The sequence below is a fragment of the Miscanthus floridulus genome, chromosome 14, assembly GCF_019320115.1.
Source record: "Miscanthus floridulus cultivar M001 chromosome 14, ASM1932011v1, whole genome shotgun sequence".
Classification (NCBI taxonomy): domain Eukaryota; kingdom Viridiplantae; phylum Streptophyta; class Magnoliopsida; order Poales; family Poaceae; genus Miscanthus; species Miscanthus floridulus.
The window spans coordinates 5,558,514-5,576,686 of NC_089593.1; the positions used below are offsets into that span (position 1 = coordinate 5,558,514).

Here is an 18,173-nt window from a genome sequence, read left to right on the forward strand (position 1 = left end):
GCGCGGCGGCAGAGCCACCCACCCCTGTTGACTCCTGGGTAGCCCGATGGTACGGTCCACCTCCACCAGCTCCCCAAACATACCCTTCCCTCCATGGAATAGGAAGGGTCCTGACTCCTGGAAGGACGAGCCAATACCTGTCAGCACATCCTCATTCTCTAGGTCATCCCACTCGATGTCGTCAACTACCTCGTTGTCGTCCCCATCATCATCATCATCACTATTGATGTCCTCCCCTCGCTCCCGCGCCTACAGCTTCTGCTGCTTCTTCTTCCTCTTGTCCTCCTTCGCCTTCCTTAGCCGCTCGCCCACGGCGTGATTCGCTGCCCTCATGGATGAATTCCTTGGCAATGGTGCCGGGTGATCCATGAGGATGAGGTCTCTCGACTGGTCCTATCCCTCTCAAAGTTAGTATCGAGAGGTCAGGAAATCAATTGAAGAGGAGGCATGAGGAGGGAAAACTTACAAAGATGACATGACCTAGTTCCAACCGCATCGGAGGATGCCCTGGCACCAGGTAAATGAAATCGAGGGGGCACCTGCGCCATCCCACGAGGGCTTCATTGCCTCCTTGATGCGTTGTGCGATCTCGGAGTTGGGGAGCACCCCCTCGGCGAGCGTCGTTCTGTCAAACGACACCTCGAGCGCCATCACATATAGCGGGAACGCGCGTGTCATCAACGGCGCTACCCTCCTTGCGTGGTAGGCCCCGATGACGCCTGACCCCTTCAGGCCGCTCTCCTTCAGGATGTGGATGGCAGTGATGTGGTCCTATATCTTCTTCTTGTCCTTCTCTGGGGCACCCCACTTCCTCTATGACTCCAGGGCCTCTTTGATCAGGCGCCCAGTGAACTTTGGCAGGGGGGCGACGGTGTCGTTCTTGAGGTAGAACCACTACAAATGCCACCCCTTGTTGGACATTGATAGCTACATCGACGGATACTCGCCAACCCGATTGTTCCGAAGTTGGATGCCAGCGCACCCCATTGGCATTTGTAGCTCTTGCCTATCGCTCTTCTCCCTCTTCTTCTATAGGGTGATGGCGAAGAAATGCCTCCACAGATCAAAGTAGGGCTAATCCCCAGGAATCCCTCGCACAGGGCGACGAACACCGCCATATGCTGGATCCCATTAGGGATGAGATGCTACAGCTCGATCTTGTAGTAGTGCAGCAGCCCCCGAAGAAATCTATGGGCGGGGGTCACAAACCCACGCTCATAGAAGTGGACGAACGACACCACGTAGCCATCGGGCGGCGACGGTAGATCCTCCTCACCGGGCAGCAGCCACTCCTCGACCGAGGTCCGCGTACGGAGAAGACCACAATGGATGAGGCCCTCCATGCGCTGGAAGGTGATGTCAGAGCGGCACCACGAATCCATTGGAGGTGGGGATGGTTGGATGCGGGCTCGGCGGCAGTGGGGATGCGGAGACGAGGAACCCTAGGTGATTGGTGGCGGCGGTCGTGGCTGCGGAGACAAGGATGTAAGGTATGAAACCCTGGGGGGAACCCTTTGGTTTTATAGGGCGATGGATGCCAGGAAACCAACCGTCCGCCTAGATCTTCGCGTCTGCCACGATCTGCCACAACGTCCCACCGAGGGAAGTGCGCACGTAATCTCTGTCCGCCCCCTCAGAAACTCGCTGGATATTTTGCCTCTCTGGACGGGTCACGACTCGACACAAGTAAGAGGAATATGGATAAAAAAACACCTCTACAGCCCACCTGGGCCCAGGAGTTCGAAGGTTGGCCCATTGACGGGTTCGACAACCGCTCCGAGCACCCTTTAGAGTAATGAATGGAAAGGGATGGGCCCACAAGCGGCTAGTACCTAGGCGCACGAAGTGCCACGGGCATCGTGGCCCACAATCGAGTCTCAACCGAGCACGATCCATGGTTTTTTCCTGAGGAAAGGCAAAGAGCCCTCGGGACTAGTCGAACGAACCCGAGAACTATATGGATTGACCGCTGAGGATCTAAAGTTGGTCACCAAGTTGACCCTAGGTGGATCCCCACGAATGGGATGCCAGGACCCCACTCGAACTAGCCAGCTAACAACCCATCAAATCTCACAGCCATACCCGTGAAGGGTCTGACCTCAACGAGAGGGAATCACCGTCCCCGGGACATGCTGTGGGTGACAAAAGGAGGCCAGGGCCCTCAGAGTCATCCCGTTCAGAAAAACCTCCGAAGGAGTTTCTACTCCTCCACAGGCTCGGGGGCTACTGTCGGGGACCAATACCAGGGTACCCGAAGAGGAGGAGCTAATAACTATCAATGTTAATTCATCCGAGCGGTCAAGGGCATGACTACAACTCTTGCCGACCCCTAGGTACGCAAGCTTGGCCTCACCCGGCCTCTGAGGGCCGGTTCCACCTCGCCCAACCTCCGAGGGCTGGCTTCGCCTCACCCGACCTCTAAGGGCAGGGCTCCACATTGCTCGACCCTTGGGTCCGTGCTTCGCCTCGCCTGACCCTTAGGTCCAAGCTTCGCCTCGCCCGCCCCTTGGGTCCATGCTATGCCTCGCCTGACCTCCGAGGGCCAGTTCCGCCTTGCCTGACCTCCGAGGGCTGGCTTCGCCTCGCTCGACCTCTGAGGGCCGGGCTCCGCCACTCCCGACCCTTGGGTCCGTGCTCCGCCTCGCTTGACCCTTGGGTCCGCGCTGTGCCTCGCCTGACCCTCAGGTCCAAGCTCTGCCTTGCCCGACCCTTGGGTTCATGCTCCGCCTCGCCCGACCTCTTAGGGCAGGGCTCCGCCCCACCCCACCTTTGGGTCCGTGCTCCGCCTTGCCTGACCCATGGGTTTAGGCTATGCCTCACCTGAGCCTTGGGATTGCGCTCCGCCTCACTTGGCCTCTGGGGAGGAACTTCGCCTCGCACAACCCCATGGCCGGAGGCCCCGTCTCACCTGACGAAGACCCGCACCACCGCCAACCACTCCAGGTCCAATCGTATGGGCCTAGGTCAAAGCTCTGACGCTAGGGAGGTGACCGGCATGCCCCGATATAACTCGTGGCCGTGACGGGCCATACCTAAGGACTCACATCAGGAACAGCATCGTGCGAACCGGTGCTGTTCTGCCTAACCCTTGTACGAACATTGACGGGCACGTCAGTTCACCATGATGTTCGCCAGGACGAAGTGGAGCGCCATGACCGGCAGACGACGCATGCACATGGCGCTAGTGACGGACAGGGCCGCGACGCAAAGCTGTCCCTATTGACGTTTACAGGGTCGGCGGGACCCGCATAGAAGAGAAGGACCCGGCGATACTGGAGGGCTTATTCTCTCTCTGATTCTTCTTTTTCCCCTTCGCTATAACCCCTGCTTTTCCTTGGCCTATAAAAGGGAAAGCAGGGCGTCCCATTAAGGGAACCGATCCCGCATCCGAACACATCCGAGCTCGACTCAAATCCGAACCGATCGGAACTCATCGCAAGACATCACCAGAGACTTGGGACCCGTCCCTCTCTCGATCGTTTATAACCCTTATTACAAACTTTCAGTGCTAGTAACACGAGCAGCATCAACGAACTGGACGTAGGGACATTCTGCCCGAACAAGTATAAACCTTGTGTCCTCTTAGCACACCATTCGGGCCAAACGCGCAACATTAGAAATTTGTATTCTGACCACTGGAGGTTACTATAGCGCGACACTGTTCACGTATTTATTTTTTATCCTTAACCAAAACATTCCTCAGCCATTGGTGCTCTGATCTCCAAACAATGCGTATAAATAGTCAAATGGAAAGTGTTCGACAAGCTCTACGCATCTATGGTCTTAGATCATCCATGCGAGCTCTGTATAAAAAAACATTTTTTGCTACCTTTTAAAACTCCCATCGTACCTTTTACCACTACACGCTTCTTGACATATAAAACATATTTTGGGGTATTACACGCGTGACCTGCCGGCTTCCTCTGTCGCCTGCCCGACCTCGAAGACCATGACGGCGGCGTGGCGGGTTTGGCACGCGGTCGAACCAGATCGGGGGGGGGGCCGCGCGCGCGCCATGCTGGATTCCCCTGCCGCTCGGTCGGCCTCCACGACCACGATTGGCGGCGGGGATCGTCGCCAATGGGACTCGGCGTTGGCGCAGAGGCGGTGGGGATCGAGATGACGATGAGGATCGTCGCCACCGTGGTTGGAGGCGTCGTGGGAGAGGAGGGGAGGTGCTGCAGGGGCCAGGGCGGCGACCGGGGCAGCGACAGTGGGGGAGGACGGTGGCGCTCGGGTCGTGTCTTTGTCGGGGTTTTTTTTTTCTGTCTCTGTTGATATCTGATGGCATTTGATGAGGTCTGATCGCGTGGGGCTCTGTCGGGGTCGCATCTAGAGGGGAACCAAGGGAGCCGGATTGTAGCGAGGTCGTAGTATCGCACGGGTAGAGGCAGAGCGACAACCCAACAATTATCTTATGATTCGGTTGTTTTAGTTCTGTTCTTTTTTGTTCTATCTATTTAGGAGGAGGAGATTTTTATCGTCGACTCTCGCCCTGGTGCTCGTGGCCGAACGAAAACGATTGCTCCTGTGCTTATCGGTTGTGTTTGTGGTGGAGCCGTATCCGCCATCCAATAACCCTTGAATCCGCGTCCACCGGTCATTTTCCGTTCTGGACCGTTCTTTTTGGCCGGCTTCTGCTCTGCCCCTACCCAAGCTCCTTTGGCACTTCTTGGCCTGCGGCGAGGGTAATCCAACTCCTCCCCTCCTCCAGACTCCAGATCTAGATCTAGACAAAGGGTAGCAATTCGGGGGAATTTCCTGTGTGCTATTAAAAAAAGATCGCAATGCCCTGTGTGCCTCTAAAAAAGTTTAGCGGTCTTCAGCGCCACTGCTCCAACTTTTTCATGCCCTCCATGCCACTTCCGTCAGTTTGAGCTCTAACGCCGTCAAACTGCAGGTGTGAAAAGACGAAAATACCCTTAAGTGTAAATATGTCATTAATTTTTTTAGTATTTAACGACTTCAAATAAAAAAACTCAAAACTAGAAAGTTGTAGATCTCGTCGAGATCTATAATTGTCATATAAAAATTATTTTTATTTAATTTCACAAAAAATAATATGATTTTTCTAAGATATATTAATTATATCAAATCTTTTTTTGCGGAATTAAATGAAAATAATTTTTATTTAAAAATTATAGATCTCGACGAGATCTACGACTTTCTAGTTTTGAGTTTTTTCATTTGAAGTCGTTAAAATGCTTAAAAAATTAATGATATATTTGCACTTAAGAGCATTTTCATCTTTTCACATCTGTAGTTTAATAGTGTTAGAGCTTAAACTGACATAAATGAGGACATGGAAAATTTGAAACGGTGACGCTGAATACAGTAGAATTTTTTCGGACACGCACCTACCATCATCTTTTTTTACACGAGGAATTATCTCCGTGAAGCCAGATGCCGTCCTCCCCCAAGCGCCGGAGATTGGCACCTTCAGGCTGCGGGTCCAAGTCCCATCGAGGCTCGCTATCCTCCTACCCCTTGTCGCGTGCGCTGACAAGAGCCTGCTCGTCCTCTACGGTGGCAACTACTCCGGCCCAGGCTCCACTTGCGGCTGCTACCTCGTCTACGACGCCGCCGCCTCCGCCGCTCGCCTCTCCACGGTGCCCCCGCCCCGCCCCCCCCCCCCCCCCCCGAGACGCGCGCTACCACACCCGCGGGATCGGGTCGGGAGCCGTTGTTTGCCACCCCGGCCCTTCCTCCTCCCCCGATCCAGATGCTGTGTTCCTCCTGTTGCGCTCCGACTAACAACCCACACCCCACCCCAGGCCCGGAAGGAGGTCCATCTCCCCCGTGAGGTGTGCTGGGCGCCCGGCAACGACAAGCCGCACATGTTCTAAGGCGACACCTCCTTCTCCGGGCCCGGCGACTGCCTGTGCTGGGTGGATCTGCTCCAAGGCATCGTCGTCTGCACCAACCCTTGGGGGCCGGAGTATCCTAAGCTCCGCTTCATCCCCTTGCCCGACGGGTGCCCCGCGGTCAGTGCGACCGACTACCCGTACCGCCCGCGCCCGGAGGAGTCCCGCTCCGCTGCCTGCGTCGGCGGCCGCATCAAGTTCGTCGCCATGGTGGGCTTACTGGTGCCAGGCTGTAACGCCCACCAGTTCAGGCTCACCACCTGGACCCTGTCGCCTGACCTCAGAGGGTGGCAGGAAGACGGCGTGTTCCCCCTCGACGACCTCTGGGCGACCGAGGAGTACCGCGCGCTCAACGTGCCGCAGCGCACGCCTCTCTGCCCCGTGCTGAGCGCGTGTGAGGATGGTGTCGTCTACGCCCTCGTCAATGATATCGAGGAACACCTCATCGTCCAGGGTTGTCAGGTTGTTCTGGGAACCGAGCTGCAGTTCAAACGCCAGTATGTTCTTGGCATCGACATGCGCCGCAACAAGATCGTCTCCACTAGCTCTGGTATTCCGCCGGACCTGATGCAGATGACGCCCCGCCTCCTGTCTATTGATTTCTGCGCTTCCCTGCACGGCGGTGCAAAGGACCGCCAGGTAATGTCTGCTGACTGCGGTTGCATGCTTCCCAACATGCAACTTATACACTAGACACTACTTATATATTGCTAGCTGTTTTTGAGTTTTGTATATGAATGAATCAATGAATGAACATACAGCATATATACTGCTCATAAATTTACTGCTGTATATATATTATTAACACAATCGAGTTTCATTAAATAAGTAGTGTGTAATTTGCATGTTGGGAAACCATTGGCCGGATATGTTTTACTATCCCTTTTGAATGAAACATCTCAACCTCAGGTGGGGATTTTCTCTCCCTAATTGCATTTAATTTTTTTTAATGCATGGCCGGGAGCTCTCTGCCTTGTCTGTCATAATCTAGTTCAATTCAAATTCACAAGGAACGTTTGCCTATTAGCTGGCCTGGCTAGTTCTCTCCACATTGGAACTGATGTAGGGGCAGATTGGTGCAAGCCTTCTCTATCGCCTGTCATGGTTGTGGACTAGACAATATTAAACTGAATTATAGACAATATCAAACTGAATTTTAATTAGAGCTCTGTCTCCAACACCAGGAAAACATTGTTACTTGTCTTAGGACAATTTTTGAATAGTTATTAGTACAAAGCTAGTTGTGGAATACTAGACAATATCAAACTGAATTTTAGTTAGAGCTCAATCTCTCCCACACCAGGAAAACATTGTGTCTTGCTTTAGGAAAAAATTTGTACAGTTGGTACTAAGCTAGTTGCGTCTCACTTTAACGATCTGTCCTGAAAATTAGTATAGTGAGGTACACGTGGAGCCTCAACTGATACATATATCTTTGTTCCAGAGTTGGTGTGTAACTAAGTTTGTCGACTGGTTCGGCCTGTAGGCGTTAGTTTAAAATTTAAACTATTCCCCTCTGTCCAAGTTTGATGAACATATACAAGGCCCAAAAAGGGTTTTAGAATTGATAATTACGTAATGCTATGCAGCTACTATACCTAGGTGCTAGTTTTACTCAGGTCATCAATGAGATGCTATGCCGCTATTCTCCCAAGCGCCGATGCTTGGGGACTAGCTAGCGGTCGTGACTTGTGATTAGTGGATAACGGTGAGAATTTTCCTTCTACTTGGTCTTGCTGCCCCAAGCAGATACTCTGATCATAGATGGACAGAGGGAGTAAAACGAAACTAAAAAATGTTGTAAATGAAAGCTATTGTATCTAAATTATGAGTGTTTGCCTGTGTAACAAATGAACCTGTTCTGAGTCAGTTAAATAGCAATATGTCATCATCTGGAAAATACTGCCAAATTGGACATTGGCAAGTTCTCTACATTTGAAACCTAGCATTCCTATATTTTGCTATTGTAGCTGCTGTTCACTGTCTCTTTGATTTCTTTCTTAACTAATTGTTTTAGCTTTCATCTTTAAAAGGATAGATTAGTTCTAACTGGACATTGAGCGGACCCTTATTCTATATTTTGATTGAAGCCTTCTTTTTTTCCCTGGCAGAGAGAGGTGGAAGCAAGCCAGGTTGGAGACAGCGATAAGAGGCTGAAAGTTTGACTGATCCATGGATCTCTGCAGCATATTAGCACTGCGGCGGGGCTGATGGCTGCAAGTTAATTATCATGTAGGATTAACATTATGGCTTTGTTCTGTCGAGCAGGCTAGACATGTAGAACCTGGCTGAATGTGTTAAGTTTAACTAGTAGATGCTTGAATCATTTGTGGCAACCTAGTGTTAATCAGATGTTGCTTTTCTGAACCGAGTGGCCTGGTAACTAGTACTAGTATGTCCTAGACACAATGGTGGATTCGTCCTCACTGTGATGGCACCTTTTGGAAGATTGTTCTGCTTATGCTGATTATCTATCTACGTGTAAATCATCATGAAGTTACGGATAGTGCTTATGCAGACTACTATTACCATTATGTAATCCTCCATTTGTGACTTAATTAGCCTGTTTTCATGTTGCTGCTCATGAATAGTACTCCCTCCGTTACAAATTGTTACAAATTATAAGACGCTTTGGTTTTTCTAGATACCTAAGCTTTTGCTATGTACTCCGCTTTGGAATGGAGCATGTAGATATATACTGTCAAGATGCATGATAAATACGTCTTTAGGAGGATTCACAGATCGCAAACATGTTCCCTGGTTTCTCGCCAAACCGGCGCATCGTTCCCAGGGGGTAGGGCCTATTTTTTATATTTTGTTATCCAGCTTAAGACCTTAAGTTTGTGTTTGAAATTTGGGGAAAATTTGAGGACAGCTGGCTTAAATAGTCCCGGTAAATCTTAAAGCCCCAAAACCATGACGTATTGGGCATAGCCCATCTCAATAATCCATAGAGTAAAGCCCACATCGGTCCACGGTGCCTTCCATCCATCGCGCCTCCGCGCGTTCCCCTCTCCTCCTGGCTCTCCCATTTCCCGCACGCGGTCCAGACCCCGACGATGAGGACCTCCAAGAGCGCCGCGGCGCCCCCGGCGTCCCTGACGAGCCCGAAGTCCTGCGCCACCAAGCGGCAGCGGAAGGCGGCGGCAGCGGCGCCGCTGGGCGACGTCACCAACCTCCTCGTCGTCGCTGAGACCCCGACCACGAGCAAGCCCAGGAGGACCGCACGCCGGTCCCTCCCCGCGCCCTCCAACGTCTCCGCGGCCTCCTCCGCCTCCGTCACGCCCGCGCCCAAGCCTTCCGCCGCCGCCTCGGCCACGCCCGTGCCCAAGCCTTCCTCCGCCACATCGGTCACGCTCGCGCCCAAGCCTTCCTCCGCCGCCGGTTAGTGAAGCTACTGCACCGATTTGTGCTCGATCCGCTGCAACCGGCTGTTTTTGAATGGTAGTGGCATCTCGGCTGCGTTGGTGTATGTTCAATTCAGCCTCGTCAGTATTAGTGCCTCTCGGCTGTCAGGCTGTGCAATGATTGTGACTAGGAACCTGTTAGCCTAATAGTAGGTTCTTTTGTGGGTGCTACAGACCTCCCTTGTACCTTCGCCAATCATTATCATTGTCTTTAGTTTGTGTGGCAACTCGACGCCAGATAAGTACACGTGAAATTTTCATAATGCACATTCCTGATTGCCTGTGAGAATCAATACTCTACTAGTTGTTTCTTAAAAAGGGCCCGATGATATCATAATCAGTGAGAATCACCGTCCACCACGCTTAGGCCCTGTTTGGATTGCAGCTGCTAGATTTAGTCCCTCCTAAATGGTTTAGTCCCATTTAGTCACTCCAGAATTGCTACAGAGGACTAAAGCCCTTTTAGTCCCCATTTAGTCATAGTGTTTAGGTAAAAAGTGACTAAATGGGACTAGATTTAGGAGCTCCTAGCTGAACCAAACACCCCCTTAGCGCAGTGGCGGAGCCAGGAATTTATGGTTGGGTATGCCAAATATATAAAATTTCAAAGCAAATATATAATATAATGAATGATAAATTATAATGGCCATAACGTTTAACAAATCCATAATAATAACCAAAGTACCTGCAGATTGTTCTCAATCTCAACGGGAGCAGGATGTGGTGTAGATATGGATTTTTTTTATTATTTATTTTATTTTATTTTTTGCCTTTGCAGCTTTCTCCTATAATGCAAATATGTTACTAGTACCTTCTTCGTCTAGATTACAATTTACAAAGAACTGAATGTTAGAAAATTTTTGAACAAAGTAGCACGCTTCACAGCACTAGTAACAACAAATAAATTAGAGGAGAAAAAGAAATCTTTACCTAGCTACCTGATGCAATTGCAACTACGATGCGCTGCTGCCTGCTGGTCACCGCCTCACCGGTCACCGGACGTCCGCCGCCGCAGCAGAAGCAGACGAGATGTGCCGCCGGCCGCCGTCAGCCCGCTGCCCGGAGCAGCAGACCGAGATACGTCGCTGCCGCCGCGGCGCCCCCGCCGCCCGTTGGGATGGGAGTCGTGACTTTTTTCTCGAGAAGTACGGGAGTCAGCGACTTGTGAATCGATGCCGACGGAAGGAATTCTGGCCGCTTGGGCCTTGGCCAAGTTGGCTTGCTCGCTGCTACGTTTGTGGGCTTTGGTCCAATAAAAAAATAGAATATACATGTATACTAGTATATGTATTTGTTTTTTGTACCAAAATCTTGGGTATTCCAAGGAATACCCAGGCATACCCTTAACGCCGCCACTGCCTTAGCGTTGTGCTGCATCCTGTATGCTCTCATCCGATGTGCACGTCGCATAATTCCATTCACCTTTCACTCTGCAATGTTCAGGTCCAATGCACTTATTGGTAACAAGAGTTGAAGCCCTGGTTCTCCTAGACTGATATGAAACCTTTCCATTCTTATTGTTTTCATACAATGGAATTGCTGTAATACTCGATGTCTTAATGCTTGCATTGCTTGTTGCAAAATGACATATAGTGATATAGAGTAGAAGAAGTGGTGTTGTGATGTCTTGAATTTCGGACACAACAAACTTACCATCACATCGCATGAACAGGATATTCAGAAGTCAGGACTATAGGGATCCTTAGTCCATCTTGTTTCATTGATACCTAACAGTTACTGTCTGAGTGCATGTCGTTTAATGAACTATTGAATTTCACTAATCTTTCAGGAAAAAAGGATACTCGGCCCATCTCTGCATCAGCTCCTTGCCATGAAGGTAAAAAGGTAAGCAGGGCCACAATCTGAGTGCATTTCCTCATAATGACCCTACCAAGTTTTCTGTTATTAAGGCGTGTACCATTGTGCTCTCTTCATGGGTCTACACAATGAAATGCCATTATGCTTACAGTCACAAACTCAAGATTTTGTTCAAACTTTATAATGTGGTAGTATTTAATTAATTAGAGCTGCGCCTGCAGTAAAGTCTGCGAGATGTTAAAGTTTCACTCCGGTTCTCCTTTGCATAAAGTGCATCTATTCTGAAACATTTATGCTATGCCATATATAAATATGATGATACAAGTGTTTGAAGGTTAGATACTGCAGTTTTATAGTACGCTTAAAGCTGCATTTATAAGATCAATTCTTCTCCATACAGTGGCCATAACTTCCAACTCTCTAATTGCTTGCCATTTCTGAAACAGAAGCGGTCCATTGCAAGCACACCCAACTTACTAGAGGACCTTTTGGAGAAGCAGAGAGTATACTTCGCGGATATCGACGCCTTTGAGCTGGTAGAGGAAGAGGCGTCGGAATCCGAGCTGGAGTAAAAACCGAAGCTTATCCCAGAAGAAATGGCCCCTTCTTTTTTCCTGTACAGAAGTAGTTTGCTGGAATCACGTTTATGATGCAAGCAGCAGTGAGGTATGGTAGCAATGTATAGCTAGCTCTACTTGTAACACGGGGGCGGACCGGTGTACCTTGGTGCAGTGATCACCGGTGAATGACAAAAGCTGGGATTTCAATCTGGATCCTGGAAATTGGATTGGACGATCAGTGGATCCCCTCTAATGCTATCCACGTGATGCTAGCTAGCCGTGTGGCGCAATGCATGCTGTATCGTACCGATGGCCGGCTTTGATTTCCTGTTTCCCTCAACTTTTACTCTACTTTTGTTGCGATGTATATATTCCCATGGATCGATTCTATTTTACCTGGATTGGGTTGTGAGGAAGGTTCGTGTTGCATATTTAATGGCGTATGTCATCATGCATAAACGGTAGGCTGTTCATCTCGTATCGTGTTTAGAGAACATGCAGAATTAAATTCGGCATGTGTGTGGGTCACGCATGTTCCAAACTAACACGGCATACATAGAGTTTGTATATACACTTGGCCATCAATACAAATTGGCTTGCAAAACTAGGATTGCCTGCTGCCATTTCAGTCTTTGGTTTTTCCTGTGTGGTTTGTCCTGCATTGCTCGCTGCCATTTAAGTATATGGTTTAATAAATACACACTGACACAAATAATAACAGCCGGGTGTTTGGTCTAGTGGTATGATTCTCGCTTCGGGTGCGAGAGGTCGCGAGTTCGATTCTCGCAACACCCCATATTGTTAAATTTTTATGTTTTATTTTTTTCTTGCTGAGCCTTTAAAATTTTGCTCTGCGGCAATTTCCTTCCTGAGCCTTTTAAAATTTACCTCTGCGGCAAGATTGGCAAGCTGCAAAAGTTTTATTTTTCCCTTCCTAAGCCTTTTAAAATTTTGCTCAACAGCAAGCTCCAAAACTTTTCTTTCCATTCTTATAGACCTCCTTTTAATTCAGAAAAAAGATCGCCTTTGAGCCTCGTTAAGTTTTATTTCGACAGTTCAAAACCCCTTTGGCTGCTGCACCACCTGCATTTGGAAAATTCTTTTTTTCTCTCCTTTTTGCCTTTTCCGTGATCGACGATTTATCATTTTTTGGGAAGGTGTTTGAGCCGCAACTCTTTTCTCCGATTTGGCAAAAATGTGGCTCTGCGAAGGTTCGACCCGATCGAGGTGGTCAAACTTTGCAACCTCAGCATCACACTATCAAGCTACTTTTCATCTGTGATCTTAAGAGCCTTCAGCCTCTTCTTATTTGGCGCACCCAGTTTTCCAATCAGAGCTTGTGGGTTTCTATTTCGTTGTGTAGCCGAAGGTCCTCCTAACCTTCGGGGCTTTTTTGTTTGTTTGTTATTCGACCATTATCTCTTACAGAACGAAGATCCTGCCAGGTTTGGGACCCAGGTCCTGGGTTTTTGTTTCCAAGCCCGAAAGAAGAGGTTTTTCGCTAAAGCAGTAAAAGAAAAGGAGAAGAAACCATACTTTCCAATAAAAAAAGAAAACACACACACACACTTCGCGTCCTCCTGAGCTCCGAAGGTCCTGTTCTTGTAATAGTTTTTTCCCCTTTTTCTCCTGGAAGAGTAAATTGCATCCATCATACAACTACTTGTATGGTTGTTTCACTTTAGTCCAACAACATGTAAATTGTGCAAACTAATGCATGAACTTGCTAAACGTGTGCGTGTACTATCATATGTATGCCGTGAAACATATTTTTCCATGTTGGCATACCATGCGGACTTTTCTTTATCGGGTACAACTTGGACGCACACAATCCACACACTTACACTCACACCACACTCACACCACATGCACACACACGCGTGCACATCCGTACATACGCAAAGAAGAGATTGGGAGGCGACGTGGATCTACGGGGTGGATCTGCGGCAACCTCCCTTGGCTCGACGTGAATCCGCTAGATCGGCTGTTTTATTTCTATTACAATCAAACATAGTATGCATTCAAAGACATGTTTCAATCTTGAATAAATTTACTAGTTAATGAGATCCAATCTAATGATACTACCATAGCTACATTGATCCGGTCGAACCTCACTGGTAAGACTTTAGATTAGAAATTATCGATTAGTGGCTTTGTTCATGATCAAGATATGTACTTTATTTGTTTGCTATGACTGCATCGACTATTTTAGCCGATTTGTCTATACTCTCACGCATATAGCATATTTTCATGAATCTGTCGGCATATAGATGGTTTTATAGATTCTTTGGCTTTAGTTTATCATTATTATCATAGCTGTATCGATCTGATCGAACCTCACCGTTAATGATAATAGATTAGACTCAAACTGTTTATAGATTTATTTATATTAGACGGTCGATTTGTTCGCATGTTATACTCTTTTCATCAAATTTATCGGCTCAACACTTTATATCGATCATGTTCCATTTATCCGATGATGCTTTCTTGTATCGCTTCTTATGGATACGCTGGATATCGACTATTTAGTTGATAGCCTCATTGAATCGGCTATCTAGCCGTACATTTAGAACTGTTTGGTGCAACACCGACATGTTCCACCTTAAATTACTGATAAGATTTTCTCTCATTGTCAATTACAGGTCAAATTGACTAGCACGTCGTTGGATTTTCAGAATCGACTGGTTCTGTGTTGAAGCCAAGCAGATCTTTGGTCTCGTTCCTATTCAGATCTTCGGCTTGCTGTGTGTTGATCATATTGTCACATTTTTGTGTCAACAACTTCCTATCTATGCACATATGTAGGGGGAGCTAATGCTATCAATTCAGGTTTATGAAACTTGTCCATATCCTTTACACATGGTAAAAAAATTGGGCAAGCAACATGAATCCAAAATGATTTTAATTCATATCTTTGTGAAAGGTTGTCATCATACCAAAAAGAGGGAGATTAAAAGCCCTAGTTTGGTCTTGGATAATTGATGAAACCTATTAGGACTAACCCTATGCTCTAAGTGTGTAATTGAGATAGGTTGGTCCAATCCAAGTGGTGAAGCTAGATGATGATCATGGTGATGGCCTAAGTGAAGATCAAGTGCTCCCTATTTGGAAAAGAAGAAAGAGAAAAATAAAATGGGCTCAAGGCAAAGGTAAAATGATAGGGCCATTTTGTTTTGCCACTCAAGACACCTAGTGGGTGTGAGTGGGTTTAGGATCGATAGCTGTACTATGAAGAGGGGTGAAATTCAAGGGTGAAATTCATTGTGAAATGCGATTATCAAAGTGCGACTAGATGTTCTAATTCATTGCATATGCATTTAGATTCTAGTGAGTGCTAACACCCTTGAAAATGCTTTGTGAAAATGGTAACTCAATGCACGAAGGTGAGTCACAATGTGGTTAGCACTTGGAAGCAAGGGTGAAGAAGTTGGAGAAGAAAAGGAGGGGTTGCAGAGGGATCGGACCCTGGCTTCAACAGGACCCGATCCTGACCGGCGAGTTTGGTCAGAGCAAGTAAAGGTGGCGCATCTCTGCACCCTTGACCGAACCTTGATGAAGTAGAAGGACCAGACCCGGTGCTAGTACTGTTTTTGAGTCCAGGTCTTGAAGACGTGGCAGCGCACGGTGAACGAGTGCTGGTGCTGTGCGGATCGGACGCTGCTGAGAGTCCGGTCGCACATGACAGGACGCGTCCGATCGGTAAAATGCTCTCTAGAACCTCTCTGGAGTGCACCTGACACAGGTGGCTAGGGAGTCCGATCATGTGACCTGCATGTCCGGTCAGGTGCTGATTGAGCGTGTGAAGTTAGCCATTGGGCGCTAACGGCTATATTCAATTGAACAGGACACGTGGCGTGTTTGGAGCGACCGGATGCCACCGACCAGACACGTCCAGTGCAACTTAATAGCATGTTCGGTCAGTGCGCAGAGAAGATGTTTTGAGCCCAACGAGTATGTGACCCTTTAGGGCTCTATAAATATGTGTTGGCCGGCTTGGGCTCAAAGATGAAGTCATAGGGAAGATCAACATCAAGGCACTTGGAGCTAGAAGCCTCAGGAGTTAGCACATGTATAGTCTAGAGCTGTGTGCATGCTCTTTTCTTCATGCCCTTTTTTCCCATAGGGTTTTTGGGATGGAATTTCTAGTGAGGCGTGCACTAGATTGATAATGGCGATCCTCACGACTAGGTTAAGTTGTACTTGTGCCTCTTCTAATATGAACATCTATTAGGTCCTATTGTACCGGCCATGTGACCTAATAGCTGAGGGCCTATATTGGGGGAAGCCCATATAGTATATGGGCCTAAGGTCCCCTAGAAGAGGCCCAACTAGTGCTAGAGTAGTAGCTTGTAAAACTCACCCACATCAAGGAAGTGCTTGTAATTTACCATTGCCTATATATAGTGCCCAAGGAAATAAGGGCAAGGAACTCTCTCTCTCTCTCAAAATCCTAATGTGTCCCCCCATCCACCGCCAAGCTCTCTATTCTGTACTCTCCCCTTGGTCTGTTCAGAACCCAAGTTCCAACAATTCATTCGTTTGGCTACTTAACAAGTACCTCATTCATTTTCAAAACAAAAATGTAGAGCATTCACCAGATCACAATTTTAGAGCTTGCATACTACCTAGATGGCATGCATTCTACTTGCTATACACAAGCTATCTACTTTCAAAATTCCATCTCTTAGTTAATCACACTAATTGCTAGCTCTAACAGAATCAGTCGCAGATGTGGCAAAACCACACCATATCATATTTTCTTCACAAGAAGTCCAACAACCATTTCTTCAGAACCAGTTTGAGTAAGTCTTTGAGGTTCCTGAAATGCTTCGTCATGTCTTGTATCAACTTTGCCCACTCTTCCCCTTTGGATGGTAGTGTTTGCATTGTTCCTTTCAGTCTGAGAGGTGATGATTTTGTTAGCCAAAATTACGTTCCTTTTAGTCTGAGAGGTGATGATTTTGTTAGCCAAAATTACTACTGTTGTCCACTTCAATGAAATAGAATACTACGGATATGAAGAAAGCAGACTACCTTGTCAATATCTAAAAGACTCCCCTCTTTATCACATACCAGTAGCAAGTCGTTTCGTCCTCATCTCCTCGATGGATCTGCGGACAACCTCCCTTGTCTTCACTAGCCCAAGCGATTTGCGGGTCATCTTGCGTGTCTCGGTGACTGTCATCATCCCTCAATCTTAAACATGACGCTGAGGACCGCACCACCTTATGTGAGCTGAGGTCATGCGGGCGGGGTATCAGAAGGTTCGTTGTTCGAGATGATATATAGGTCGCTACTCCAACTCCCTCACCAGGATGGATCATCATGCCCTCAACAAGAAGAAGGCGTACACCATGGCTCCCAACTGGATCCATGGCATGGCGGCCCTGTTCGAGAAGGACCGCGCCTCTACAATCATCTTCTAGATCATCTCCATCACTATTAGTCGAATTGAAAGTATTAGATACGAAACATGTTTTTTTCGTCGTCGTTTTTGGTACTATAGCTAGTGTACATATGGAAACCCCCGCAAACTATTTTGATATGCACTCTGAGAATTAATTAACACTAAACTCCTAAATGCCATTTATAAGCTGGTGCTTATAGGAATAGGATAATCTAATGCAAATATACAATTTGCTTTTGAGTTGCTCTTAGTTTGGATGATTTTTTAAAGTTTTGGACAATTTAGATATCATAACTCTAGACCAATTTGAAGTATCTTTATTGAGTACATCCCTTGTAGCTCACTGTAAGTCTGTAACCCTCCCCCACCATCACATAGTTTTCCTGCCACGGACTTCCCATGTCCACTGGACCACCACACCAGTTAACTATATATCTATATACCCACGCATGGTTATCTCCTGTTTGTTTGCCGGTCTGTATGGAGCAAACATTTTATGTGGCATTTATATGTTCTGCACTTACATCCCATAATATATTACCTATAAATCCAAGTTGTGTTGTGAAACTAACAAGCAAGATGAGCATCAAATTTTCCCATTGACTTTGACATCAATTTCGACAGAAACTGAATGCAACTCAAAGCTGAAAGAGGCATTCCATCGAACACCTTGCCTACGAGATTAAGACACAAACAGGCCACACCAAACAGGAACCCTAGGTCTGTGTACAAACTGGAATACAAGACTAGATCAGTCTCTGAACAAAACCATACACGTACAAACAGTGGCGGATTCAATGGTGGGGCGGGGAGGGGGGGGGCTCGAGCCCCCCCTACCGATACCGGAGCCCTGGAGCCCCCATAAATGTTTAGGCAAAGTTCTATCGTGTAGGTGGGGCCGAGACTTAAGATCGAGCAGCAGTCGGAGGTACGTTGCTGTCGCACTTTTGTTTAGCCCCCCCCCTAAAATTTTTCCTGGATCCGCCACTGCGTACAAACAGATTAAGGATGCAGACGTTCATAGGAAGGAATGGAGACCTAGTCATGGATCAGCATGCCTGCTGGTGGGGAAGCAGCAAGGGCCCTCCTCCCTTCTGATGACCCTCATGCCCTTGTA

At 47.8% G+C, this 18,173-nt stretch overlaps 1 protein-coding gene, 1 non-coding gene and 1 pseudogene across 2 annotated transcripts; all 3 read left to right on the forward strand.

Annotated features, from left to right (window-relative positions):
• The first annotated feature begins 5,324 nt into the window (after nt 1-5,324).
• Nucleotides 5,325-8,398, forward strand: LOC136502932 (uncharacterized; annotated as a pseudogene).
• A 433-nt stretch (nt 8,399-8,831) lies between these two features.
• Nucleotides 8,832-11,987, forward strand: LOC136506080 (uncharacterized). The gene is made up of 3 exons (XM_066501206.1): nt 8,832-9,248; nt 11,061-11,116; nt 11,536-11,987. The coding sequence occupies exons 1-3, from the start codon at nt 8,924-8,926 to the stop codon at nt 11,659-11,661; spliced, it is 507 nt and encodes a 168-aa protein (XP_066357303.1). The 5' UTR covers nt 8,832-8,923; the 3' UTR covers nt 11,662-11,987.
• A 385-nt stretch (nt 11,988-12,372) lies between these two features.
• Nucleotides 12,373-12,444, forward strand: TRNAP-CGG (transfer RNA proline (anticodon CGG)). Its single transcript has one exon. It is a non-coding gene; the product is annotated as a tRNA-Pro (tRNA).
• The last annotated feature ends 5,729 nt before the right edge of the window (nt 12,445-18,173 follow it).

Coding starts and splice junctions, on each gene's coding strand:
- LOC136506080 (XM_066501206.1), top strand. CDS start 8,924: ATGAGGACCTCCAAGAGCGCCGCGGCGCCCCCGGCGTCCCTGACGAGC. Junction 9,249..11,060: donor CAAGCCTTCCTCCGCCGCCG/GTTAGTGAAGCT, acceptor CTAATCTTTCAG/GAAAAAAGGATACTCGGCCC. Junction 11,117..11,535: donor CTTGCCATGAAGGTAAAAAG/GTAAGCAGGGCC, acceptor TTTCTGAAACAG/AAGCGGTCCATTGCAAGCAC.